The sequence below is a fragment of the Falco punctatus genome, assembly GCF_963210335.1.
Source record: "Falco punctatus genome assembly, chromosome: 1".
Lineage (NCBI taxonomy): Eukaryota > Metazoa > Chordata > Aves > Falconiformes > Falconidae > Falco > Falco punctatus.
This window is the reverse complement of record NC_137580.1, coordinates 78,381,192-78,394,819: the sequence shown is the minus strand read 5'-3', so window position 1 is coordinate 78,394,819 and position 13,628 is coordinate 78,381,192. Positions and strand designations below refer to the sequence as shown.

General features: G+C 37.5%; 1 protein-coding gene across 2 annotated transcripts in view; it reads right to left on the bottom strand.

Annotated features, from left to right (window-relative positions):
* Positions 1-13,628, bottom strand: part of GUCY1B1 (guanylate cyclase 1 soluble subunit beta 1) — a 39,698-nt gene that overhangs the window by 1,904 nt on the left and 24,166 nt on the right. For both annotated transcript variants that reach the window (XM_080385253.1, XM_080385252.1), the window contains 8 exons: positions 11,524-11,754; positions 9,977-10,093; positions 9,008-9,141; positions 8,009-8,206; positions 5,465-5,702; positions 4,459-4,599; positions 3,163-3,317; positions 2,723-2,849 (listed from right to left, as the gene is read on the bottom strand). In XM_080385253.1, the coding sequence (XP_080241379.1) occupies positions 2,723-2,849; positions 3,163-3,317; positions 4,459-4,599; positions 5,465-5,702; positions 8,009-8,206; positions 9,008-9,141; positions 9,977-10,093; positions 11,524-11,754 (1,341 nt within the window). The remainder of the gene's footprint in view (positions 1-2,722; positions 2,850-3,162; positions 3,318-4,458; positions 4,600-5,464; positions 5,703-8,008; positions 8,207-9,007; positions 9,142-9,976; positions 10,094-11,523; positions 11,755-13,628) is intronic.

Genomic DNA, 13,628 nt, shown 5'->3' with positions numbered 1-13,628 from the left:
GTAACTGCTGCTCATGGTGACTGATATTAGACATGCCAACTCAGGAACCAAGTTTGAGGCATGCTGAGCTGCTCCAACCCTATCATTTTCTACAGGCCTAGCAGAGAGATGGCATATTTTAAGCCTTGGTTTCACATCTCTATGCCATGTATGCTATGTAAATATTTTGTCCTCTTTCCTCACCATGTATTAATTACTGGGCTTCAGGGTAAAATACTATGCTGACAGATTTGCAAATGCTGAGCTAATCATTCCCTGAGGGATATAATGAAAAGGAGAATATATCACTGACGTGAATCCATCCCAGATTTAAAGATACTGGGGACAGAAAACTTCACAGTAAAAGAATAATCAGCAGAAGTATCTGCAGGATGATTTAAGAAGTATTTTCGTGTTTACTTCTATAAGCCACTTCTTGCAATATTCTGGAGTGACCTTTCAGGAAATTTACCATACAGTTTCTGAATATATGTTAACATGCCATACTCATTGTTATGAACAGTCCCCTTGAAATTAACAGCACTGCAATTAGCATGGGTATGTGTTTGAAAGGTCAGAGAAAATAAGATTTTGCAAAAAAACCCCAAGACTACACCTTTGCCTAAAGCAAAGCGATTACTCTACGGTAATCAAACATAAAAAATTGGTTATCCGATTTCTGCTTTCGATTACAGCTATTATGTACAGCCTATAAAGTGCCAGAAGTAACATGAAGAGTACCTTTACAAGACAAAGAGAAACTTCAATCAAGTTCAGAAAATCTTAAAGGAGTAAAACTCAGTGCATTTTTGTGTATGGACAGACAAAATTATGCAGAGAGTGAAAAAGAATTAAAAGATTAGAGGATTATATTCTTTCACTTTTCATAATCACCCCTGACCAAATGACAGTTCCAATCACCACATGAATGTATCTTTCTAGTCTCCTCCCAAACTTGGTACAATTTAGAAGAAATACCTGTGAAGGGACAAGTCCTTCTAGCTATAAGAATTACATGTATATCTGATTTTCAGAATCAGCAAAAAATAAACACACACACATTTTGAGTGTGCTTAAACTGTGAGTCTTAAGTGCTCTTGAAAATCAGGCTGACAGTATTTGTGTCCGGTTTATTCCTACCCCCTAGTCCCTCTACACAAAGCCTGATTACTAGATAACAGTATCAGCAAGTACCTCTCAGGACTGCTGTGAGGATTAAGAAAACCCACTGTTGTACAAGATCTCTAAAAGGAAAGTGCAATATTTAAAATTCTAAACTATCTGAACCCTATATTCATATTAAACGGGTGACGGTGAAACAAGGAAAATACCCACCTGACTCGGTACCCCTCTGAAATTTTACATTTAAAATTACAATGTGCCCTGCTACAAATAATAGGACATAATTTATAACGCAAAAAAAGTGAAAGGTGTTTAATTAAATACATTTTAAATACAACTATAGATTTGAAAGAATGGTAGCTGTGTGAAATTGTAGGTAATCTTGACACAGAATAAAAATAGAAAAGTATTATCAAAATTTATTACCAGAATATGTAAGTAATACATACTACGATACAGATTTTAGCAGAGTTCAAGTACAGGCTCTCCCTTGAAGTTTAATACTGGGAGTTACCATTAAGAAGTCAGTATTCATATACTTGGGTACCAGTGGTAATAAATCTGGATTAGATCTCCTGAAGAGCCCAAACAGTTTAACAGCCCAAATTTAATTTCAGAAGCACATGAATATTCAGATGCATAATTAGTTTCCTGTGACTTAGAAAAATTATCTCAGCCAACGTAACTGATGACATTATTTTAGTCAGTATATTTTTAGATTAAACCTCGTTAGCTTAAACCTCTTCCATTTTATATTACTTCAGGACAAAAGTCAAGCTATGTAAATTATTTTTACCCTTTTTTCTCCCTGTTGGCAATGGTGTAATGTATGCACCTGCTCAACTATAGCAAATCAGCTGGCATACTGTAATCTGATTCAGCGTCTGAGTTTGTAGCACACTCGTGAGTCTAGATCTCACTGGCTTTTAATGGGATTTTGGTTAATACACGCCCAGACTTCTGAAATTGATGCATAAGCTTAAAGACTCACTCAGTGCTTGAAGAGCTTTACCCTACATCATTTTGAGAAGAGGATTTAGGCCTGTTTGTCAATTAGAAGAATCAGTTTTCACCCTGTATATTTCTAAAGCAACACCTCTATCATGCAGCAGTCTCCAAAGAAGCAGATCCATCTGGGGTTAACGGACCACCACACATATCAGGTGTGAACCTGTCTGCAAGTAGTTGCTGGACTATTGCCTAACTATCTGAAGGCACATTCATCCACCCACTGTAAGAAAGCACATGGTGAATTCTGAAGTGCTGATAACTCGACATATCAGCTAAACAGAAACAGCCATTATATTGCAAAATCTACTACAGTGGAGAAATACGTAAGAAAAGGGAGATATAAATATTTAAACACTTGGCATTCCCTCAAGCACTTTTTAAAGTACAAAAGTGTTCTTTCAGGGACTGCAAAAACTGCAAAGACAAATAATCAAGGACTTTAACGTGCTGTCAAGATAATAAATGCATTAATGAAATAGTGTTGTACAAAACTTCATTTTTTCTAGGGAACGTTTAGTTTTCCAAATGCAAATGGATCTCAGTGGTTTAGATAAAATTTGTCATGTTTATACCTTGTTTAAAAGAAAAATTACACTCTGGTTAGTCATACCTCTGTCTCTGTACTCTTTCTGGACAAAAACCAAACCTGCATTGGTTCTTTTTTACCCTTCATAGAAACTGGACCTCTGTACTCCAGGTGGAACTGAGGATCTGAATTTTCTGGTGTCATAAGACACCTGAAATTGAAAAAGAAACATGTAAATTTATGTACTATGCATGCATGCCACACATTATATAAAATATTAAAGATGCTACAGATATGTGAGCAAATTACAAAAGTAAAATCTATCTCTGTATCTTTATTATATTTGCATAACAATAACAGTATATCATAATGCAGTCTGCCATACATTTTCTTGAGGATTCGCATACTTAAATAATGTGTTGCAGGAGTCCTGTCACTTTCAACTCCCAACGACACTTTCATGTTATGCTGACAAAGTGATTTCTTGTAAGATGTCAACACCAATAAAACACTTCATCACTCACCTGTAAGTATATTCAGAGACATTGATCTTTCCCTTTTCTCCAGTAGTTTCTGTTCTGCTTGTTAAATTGACAGTATTTCCAAAGAGACAGTAACGTGGCATCCTTTGGCCTATAACACCTGTGACTACCTCACCAGTGTGGATTCCTATTGTTATCTTGAGAGAGAAAAAAAATGAAGTTTGAGTATTCAAAATCAATGTAACTAATCTGATGCCTCTGACTAAATACAGATATTATGCCATGCCTATCTACTAGAGTTTATTTTTTCAGTGTGCACTCCTGCTTCTTCAAAACCTTGCCTTTTGTGTTTCATGTTACTGTTTTTTTTTTATTGTAGTGCAGTGTCATGACTCTCCCTCCCACATGAAAGAATAAACTCCATATTTTTCCCGCATGCATCATGCCATGCTGCTATTACATACTGTGAAATTAAAAAAAAGGGGAAAGAGGCATACTCTGCAGGTCTGTGTTTAATGAGTGCTCAGAAGATGCAGAAATGGATAGTTTAGGTCAAGGAAAAAAGGCATTTATCAAAGGAAACGTCATGGTATTTTACATTTAAAAACTCAGAGATTGGACAGGGGTTTGGGGAAGCTCATTCCTACAGTTACTGTAACGCTCCAAATCAAACCTTCTTGCTTCTTTGCCCAGTGACAAAGTCCAGAGCTCTAAGCTAGGTGTCAGACCAGTAACATTCATGTAAATAGAAATATGCATCACACTCGTTACTAATTTTGCTCTCCTAGCCTTCTGACGAGGACAGGTCAATGCAGCCTCCCCAGTTCTGTATTAATGCCCCAACATCTTCATAAAATCCCGCAATGAGTGAACTTCCACTAATACACATTTTTGCCAGTAATCACTGCCATAACTGCTTATTTTTATGTCTTTTTAATGCAATATTTTCTTGTGCTGACATGAGGATCTGAAGCGTCATCAAAAATATCAGTGAGGGAATATTATTGTTCTTTTCACTGAGATGAAGAAGGCTCAACAAATTGTACTTGATGCACAATGGGAATTTGTTGATTAGATTGAAACGATTGGAAAACAGACATAAATGATGTGGACCTAATTTAATCCTTTAAAAGGTTAAACACAATAATTAGATTTTAAGGTCTGAGAACTGTACATGTCACATCTACATGTGACTTCATTTTTGCAGATATCAATCTCAAAATCTAACAATAACAAAGCTTGCAAGGACTAGGACATGAACATAACCATATTTCAAAGCATTACCATTTTATCATATCAAAGAATGGGCTCTTCATTCAAGCCCACACATTCACTAACCTGTACAGGCTCACCATCCACTTGAACTTGGCCTGCTATTTCCATCATATCCAAAGCCAGGTGGCAGATAGAACGTGCATGATGAATGCAAGGCTCTGGTAGACCACTCACGGTCATATACTTGTCCCCAACTGTTTCCACCTATCAAGATATACATTTTTCAACTACTTTATTATCACAGGCTTTAGAGTACAAGAATGGAAGTAGTGCTTCTTTCAAGACTGCTTGTCTTTTCAAATAGTTTCCCTTCACTTTCATTCAAATCACCTTAATTCCCGTCACATCTGTTTGTTACTGAAAAGAATGTATTTTATGTCCAAAACGTAACAAATCAAAATGACACTGTGAGTGTGTGAACTGGAGCCCTCTCTTCTGGGGTCTTCCGAATTTCTGTAGAAACTGAGCACTATGTTTGTCTTGGCTCAGACCCTTGATTCAGTTGGCACAGGACATAAAACTGATTTCTATTAAAAGCTAGGAATGAATCTTAAACATATAAACACAGAAGAATTCACCTGTCTATATATATGGGATATATATATCTATCTCTTTCTACCTATCTACCTGCTACCAGCCACGTCTGCAACTACACCTCATTCCTAATGAAGGACTGAAATGCATGTTGAGTAACTGAACAGTAAATTAAAACTTACAACCAGGACAACCCAGGTATATGACTGAAAAACTTAAAACACAGGGTCAGCAGAACCACAAACTGCTTGTGTAAGTGTTCGTATCTGCTAAATATGGAAGTAGACACATATATCCACCTAACAGGTGACTGTGCAGAAATCCTGCTGAGAACTAAAGCCCTTTGTGTTCCTTCATGCATTTAGAAATAAACAACATACTCTTCTTCAGCTAAGTAATATCAAGTAACACAGTTCAGACTGAGAACAGAACTAGTTTTTTAAAAAAGCCTAAAATCCAAAAGATGGAAAAGAGTGACATGATAGTAAATTATAAAGAAGTCACAGCTTAAATACTTTTAAAATCTTCTGCTTACCTTATAAACAAATGGATTTCTTCGTGAATCAGTCAGAATATCAAATCTTGTGTAAAGATCATTTAAAAGATTAACAATCTTCATGGCTCCCTCTCCAGAGGCATGTTTACTACAGAAGGCATTGAATCCAACAATGCCACTGAAAAGAATGGTCACATTGTCATACCGCTTCGCTGGAACGGGACGCTTGTGTCTCAGCTCATTTGCCACGGATGGTGGTAGAACAGAGTACAGTAATCTAAATGTGTAAGAAAAGAAAGGCACAAGGAAAACAGAAAGAACATGGAAAAGGTCTTTACACCAGCACTCTTCAAATATTTACTTGGTATCTCCTATAGGGTTTATAACACACTCACATCATCAAAGAGCAATATGCAAGATGTTTACTGAAAAGTGTATTATGTGGGACACAGGAACTGATCTACATCAGTGTACCTAAAGCCACGACATTTCAAACACATATTAATGCAGATAAGATGCCAACAAAATGAAGTATATATTACTAATTCTTCTGATGTGATCTGTTACTTGCTTGGATCGTTTTTTTTATTATTGCTTAAGTATTTCTTTCCTATCCTCAGTTCATATAATCTGGTTTTGCTCACAAAACCATAGAAAATACAAAAAAGGCAACGAAGGCATCAGTTTCCCACCTTTGATCAATTCATGTGTTGCTAAATGCTTCCTTTTCTGTTGAGAATGTTGCTTTTAGGGTTTATTGCATTTTTTTTTAATAATAGACTACATGACATATTAACATTTGCTCATATTACACATTATGCAGATAAAATCCAAATCACTCACACAGAGTTTTCACCCTATTCTTATGTGTATTCCTTCAACTTTCTAATGGCCATCTTAAGGTGCATTTCCCTCCTTACACAGCAAAGATTCACAAAAATTGAGCATCATTTGGTACACAGCCTCCTGCACAAATCCTCATTAGTTGCATTTTTGGCAAGTTCACTACTGCATGCGTTATAATTAGTGAATACTTTCGGCACATGACACAGCAATTGACACTGTTCCAGTGGCTGCCAAGAAGGCTAGAATTCCTGAAGATAAAATGATTTCTACAAAACAAGTCAATAAGAATGAACAGAAAAAATATTTTTAGACTCCTTGTCTCTCTGACTCTTCTGTCCATCCCTTTCAAGTCTTTTTACAACAATTTCCATTACTCTACTACAGGAAAAATAATCTGTCAATAGAATTCATAGCACAGCAAATGTTAATTCTACTACTACAGAAGTATAATCCACAAGAAAAATCTATTACAGTGATGGGAACTATGTTTTATAAAGGAGAGTCAGCCACCATTCTTCCCCTCTACTCCACTCTCAAGAGACCCCACCTGGACTACTACTTCCAGCTCTGGGGCCCCCAGTATAAAAAGGACATGGACCTGTTGGAGGAGTCCAGAGGACCATGAAGATGATCTCCTATGAAGACAGGCTGAGAGAGCTGGGGGGTCAGCCTGGAGGAGAAGGCTCCAGGGGGACCTTCTAGCAGCTGCCAGTGCCTGAAGGGGCTACAGGAAAGCTGGGGAGGGACGTTGTACAGGGGCCTGCAGTGACGGGACAAGGGGGAACGGCTTTAAACTGAAAGAGAGGAGATTCAGACTAGAGACTAGGAAAAAATTCTTCCCTGTGAGGGTGGTGAGGCACTGGAACAGGTTGCCCAGAGCAGCTGTGGCTGCCCCATCCCTGGACGTGCTCAAGGCCAGGCTGGACGGGGCTGGGAGCAACCTGGGCTGGTGGAAGGTGTCCCTGCCCATGGCAGGGGGGTTGGGACTAGTGATCTGTAAGGTCTCTTCCAACCCAAACCATTCTATTGTTCTATTCTATGACTCTATGATCAACCTCACGCTGCTTGTCACACAAAGTTTTGTTTAATTTATTTGCCAGTAGTCCTACAGCTCAGCTATATAGAGACTAATATATATATGTATTATATAGACAGATAATATAAAACTATATATACACTAATGCTATGAATTTGATTTTATAGTTACCTGTAGAAATGGATTTGGGGCTATCTAGATAATATTACTATCTAGATATAAGTACAATAATAAACTGTGTGCATTGGGCCCCAAATCGATTTCTACAGGTAACTATAAAACCAATTTCATAACATTAGCCTATTGCAAAACGTCACCACTACACAGACTATTTTCAAGGCTTATAGGGTATGTTTTTCTGTTCTATTAACCTGTGAGCATGGTACGTGTAAGAAAGTCTGCAACACTACTGTTTTAGGTAATTCAAAAAGTAAAAAGGATTGTCAGTTTACTTCTCATAACTTTCCTTGTCAGGGAGGGAGCCAATAAAACACCTGTGCATGTAACAGCCTAGACTGCAGATGACATTTGACAATCTAAATAAAGAAATACCCTCTCAGGCGTTAAAGTGTTCCTTCTTGACTCCAAAATTATCGACCCTGAATATCTCCTCCCAAGATTCTGTTATTTTTTTAAGAAGGTAGCTATAAATAATATATCGCTGTGGCTGCTTCAGATCAAAATCAGGATTTGGTTCTTACGTGTCTGTCTTTTTCTTTTCATCTTCCAGTGCACGCAGCGTGTGCTGCAGTCTGTCAGTGAGGATCTCAAGCTCCTGAGTCAGTTTATATTCCTCTCTGAACTGTTCTCCCAAAAGAACCAGATCACGGGTCGCATCATGCAATGGAATATCACTCAAATATAAACCTCTTCTGGTTAAGTCATCCAAGTTCATCACACTGCAACGTGGAGAAATAAATAATAACATGGGTACAATTAAACTTGCCAAAGGAGCATTTAAAACTCAAATGAAGCTGCTGAATAACAGAAGGATTATGCTTCTGAACTTGTGATGAGCTGTACAACATGACCATTCTATGAACTACCTCATTTGTGTTCATTCATGTTAACACATGGCTCTTGATTTCGCATTTAAATAAAGACTTCACACTGATAAGTTCCATGAACGTACCGAATGTACATACTTCAGTACACACAGAAAAGTGAGATTACGTTAAATTAGCCTCTTCCCCTTCTGCCTTCATCCACTCTCTCCCTTTTACACAGGAGATTAACATAACTGTGTAATCTGATGTGTTAGCTCAACATGCTCTCAGCTAAAGCAGCCCTCCACTCAGCCCCCATTCCAGCCACTTCTTTATAATCATCACTGCTCTACTACATTAAGACTACTGCAAAAATGTATGAATCTGCATAGGAAATCAAATCATTGTGACATTTCTTAGCACTCTCACAGTAAGAAACAAAGGACAAAACTTGCCAAAAATAGTGGAATCGGGAGAAATTCCCATTTGTACAAAGTGGGCCAGAGCATCCCTATGTTTACATTGAATTACTTAATAATCAGTCAAGCTCTGATGTTTAAATGCTTCTCCTTCTTTTAGTATAAACACATCAAAATCAATGAAGTCAATACTTGAACCAATTCATTGCTGTAGCACTACTGTCGCAAAGTGTTCTTAAAATCAGTAATTGTAAAATAAAAATCAGTATTATAGAAGTCTTCAGGTTTCAAGTACCTTGGCGAACAAAGAAAGAGAATGCTGTCTGCTTCAGGCAAGTAGATCATTTGCCCTTTCAGGCGTAAGCAGCTGATTTCTGTGCCAGTCAGCTCATCTTCACACTCCAGCTTTTCCACATCCAACAGCCCCTCCTGGTGATGAAAAGTCACAATTATATAAGGGCAACAGTACATGTGTTACACACCAGGCCATGTACTAAGAGCCTTTACTACGAAGGCAGTCAGAATGTTTAATTGGAGTTACAGCCTACATTAAAACTTGATTAATTTCTCAGTTGAACATCATATACTACCCTTATTTTAATACTATGATTTGCTGCCTCAGAGATATAAAGCACAGTTACATTCTTGTTCATAACTGCTTAGTTTTTTCCGTGTCATTTCTTAACAGTAGTCTGACCAAAGTATTGCCTATTGCCTATTCTATGACGTTCTATCTATGCCTGGCAGCATCTCTAATAAATCTTATTTATTATTTATTTATTATGGTTTCTCTCAGCTAAAGTCTCCAATAAATAAACAGGCTCCTTGACACAGTAGGTGCTATTCTACATGCTGCATTCGTTCACCACCTGCCTCCTCTCCTGCCCTCTCTAGAGAAAAGGAGACAGAACTATGCATGAACACAGGGGTTCAAGCAAGAACACATTTCAGTTTTGTCTCCCATATCGTTATGAAACAAAAGTAAATGTATGAAAATACAAAAATTACTTTTGTACAAGTATATAATGGGTTGGCCCTTACAAAGAAAGCGTCAGACATGAAGTATCTGTACTTCACCATTCCCATGAAGCATTCTACTTAACCGCTCCACATGAATTCACACCTGTGACTTTTTCTTGGCTCATGACTCAAAAGGGATACCGAGCATACTACTGAATTGTCTCTGAAGATTTCTGAGCTTTCAGCACTTCTTATCTCTCCAAAGCATACTTAAAGAAAAGCCAGGTGAATATTGTCTGTTTACCTTGGTTCTCAGCACAAAGACTGTATTGATATGTGAAAGGATCCCATGGAAACTAATATCTATATGAGGCCGGACCAAGGAGAAGACTGACAACAGACTGCAATTTCCTGGCTGCAGCTAGAATAAAAAAAGAAAAGAAAACAAAACAACAACAACAACAAAACCACAAAAAAAGAAAAACAAAAGATTGTTATGTTTTATAATAAAATAAAAATATACAAGGAGTAATTACATTCAGTTTGCTTAGATGGCAGTACTGAATGGAAGAGAATATATACTTTATGCATTTCTCCGTTAACACACATGGCTTTTAAATCAAGGATTTCACAACAGAAGTATATTGACTTTAAAATGCAATTCCAGTCTGCAAGATGACTTTGTAAAATTGTGTTGGACTATCACATTTGTTATCTGTCAAACCATTCTCACGCTACAGTAAAAAAAAAGCTTTCCAGTGTTTTCCTCCCAAGTGACCTCCTTCAAACTCCCCTCTCAATAAGCCAAGTTCTCTAAAGCATCAACTTTGATAGTCAGGATTCTGATAACCATCCTCAGGAGGCTGAATCAGTTCAGCGAATGCCCTTGGGAACATTCTGACAGTTACTTACTCTTTTTTCAAACCTTTCTGCAAAATTCAGAGAGAAATCACCAAAAACAATTTGCAGGAAAAAGCTAACATAAAACTGCATTTTGAAAGTATGTCAACGATTCAGAAGCAACATGGTATGTGCAACATCAGCCTACATAATTGTAATAATGATTTGATGTCTTCAGCTTCTTATCTTTTGCTTCTCTCATTACTGCTTTTCCCTGTTTGTTGCTTATTTTTAGAAACACTGTCAGCTCTTTCAGGCAAGAACTGAGGTATCCTGTTCATATACACAATATGTGACATTAAACAGACCTCTGAGTACCTTTTCACTGTAAATAACTTAATGCAGCAGCTGCATTAAGTTCAGAAGTCATATACATATATATATATATCACATAGTTTGGGTCATCTGAGTTAATACTGATGCTTTTGATGTACAAGCCGAGAAAGCATGCTACAATTTGTGTTATTCTGCCCTTCAGTTATTATGCATCTGACAGCATTACTGTCAGGTAACAGATACAGACTACGTACCTGCTGCTACGCTATATAGTAGTATGGGCAAGACCATTTCCTGAACGGCAGGCCAAGCTGCACTGATGGTTTCACACCCACTTTACAGAGTTATCTGCCACTTGCATAGCAAATGTATCTTGGAGAAAGAACCACGTATCAAGCCAACACCTGAATTGAAGGGGGTGATCAGATTTTCTCTGCTCAAGCTTATTCTCTTTGTGAACATGACCATAAGGAACAAAGCTGTTGCAGAATTAGGGCTGTTTTCACAGTCCTTTTTCAAACAAGAGGAGCATAATGTAGTAAGTATTATACAGTTACATAGGAATGCTGTTTGGACAGAGAATCCTAAATCTGTTTTGTTGATCTTTAAAATAAAACTGTGAAACGTCAACTATTAGGAATCTCTATGACTATTCACGCATTAGAATCATCTAACCTGTGGAAGGACTCTGTAGATAGCATTGCCACACTGCGTGACCACCAGATCTCTGTCAAATATTATGTGGAAAGGAAAGGCCTTGCAGAAAGTATAGGGACTGATGCGAGACTCTTGGGTACCGTTTTCTTCAAATCTGTCAAGGTCTTCATAGTAGTCCTCTTCTTTAGATTCTTTCTCCTCAATTAAAAATTGAATGTGGTCACATTCCTCATTTCTCTGCTGAATAACCTAGAAAAATGAAGGAAAAAATGAAAAACAGAGAACTCTGCTACTCAATAACTGGAATGCTACTATGAAGATGGGAGTACATTTACATTAGAAAGATGAATTCAAGAATGGTACCTGCATCTTGAAAAATACTAAAGTATTTCTGATTTTAGAGAGTCTTTATAATTCCAGGTGAGTAACTATGTCTTTGCTTAGCCACAGTTGCTCTTTCAAGATCATCCAAATATAATTTATAAAGCATGAGTGAAATGCACATCCTGAAATCAGGGGTCAAGGTTCAGGTTATGCTTGCTTGTACTGGTACTTGCCAGAAGACAGGACACAGAATTCTCTCCCCTTGAATGAACCTGAGGCAAGACTTGAATTACAAAGACCACTCGAATCCCTATTTTGATGAAAGCTCTTTGCAAAGTCTATTAACACAACAGCAAACAGTGCTGACGAGAGGATCGGCATGGCACAACCAGCCAGGTGGATCAAGCTGATGTTTGAACATACAGCCTTTACACGTTCAAGCAGATTACAAGACTAGGACCAACAGATAAAACTAAATGCAATGACAATCTTCTCCAAGCTGCATTCCATATAAAATGAAATCACAGCAAAACCAGCGTCATCTGCATCAGTGGAATCTCAAGTAAGTGTCTTGAATATAGCATTTCACACTTCAGTAATCTTACTCAAAGTTAGTAAAAAAACCCCCAAAATTAGTAGGGATTACTTTATTTGCAGTGAGAGTCATGTATTGCAGTATAATTAAAGCTAATAACTAACAGAATAACATAATTTACCTTGAGAGGCCAAATTCACCTTTTCTCAAGCTTAATTAGATTTAATGACTGGAACAGAACAATTCTATTTACACAGTATTGTTTAGTGGCAACTTTCTGGAACATGTTGCACCTGATTCTACTTTCATTTAGTCTGATCCTAAAGCCACTGAAGCAAAAAAAAGACTTCTTAAAATCTCTAATGCTTCCTGATTCTGCCCTTTACACACAGTCTAACCACAGACATTAACAGTCTCCATAAGAAAACAGAAAGGATATGCACAAACACTGCACTCAATTCCTAAGATGTTTAGTTTATTAAATATTTCTCCACCACAGCTGTCAGCCATGCTAGCTGATGGCTTGGGGATGCTGATAACTTTATTTAGCTCCTATAATAATGGAGAAGTTTAAAACAACAAAACAGTATTTTATTGTTAAACAATGCCTAATTAAGAAGGTAGTGTTCCTTTATCTCCTATTTGACTATTCATTGAAAGGAGAGAGGCTTCTCTGGAGGACAATTCAGAGCAGGAGCCTGATTTAGGTGCTCTATACCATGTGCTGCATTAATTTTCTCTTTCTGTTGCATAAGTAGGTAACTTAGAGACAGATCAGCCTACTAAATTTACCAGCTAATGTAGGTACCTAAAGCTGGATGTATGAACAAGTTCAAATATTAATAGTGATAAACCCTAATTTCCTCAAGAAGCTGTGTTGCTAACCCATATGGCAGCATGTGACAAAGAGAAATGGGCAATTATGAGTTAAAAAAAAAAAAAAAAAAAAAGAGGTAAACCTTGGAAAGAGTATGCGGCAGTCATTTGAGGAAAACAGGTGATGTGCGTTTGTCTAGGAAAATGGAATGTAGTAGACGGAAACCCAGCTTTCCTCTGAATTCAGGGTTTAAAGGTTCTGCATGTCTTCCTCATCTTTTAACCATAATCTCTGAAATTGTGAGAGACTGTGGCCATGCTGAGGATTAAAAGAACACAGCTGGAGTCTAGGTTCTTACTTCCTACCACTCATGCACACTCCCACAGGTTTTGTTTTATTGCTACTAATATTGTGGCCAGGGATAGTTGAGATTATACACAGTAACCT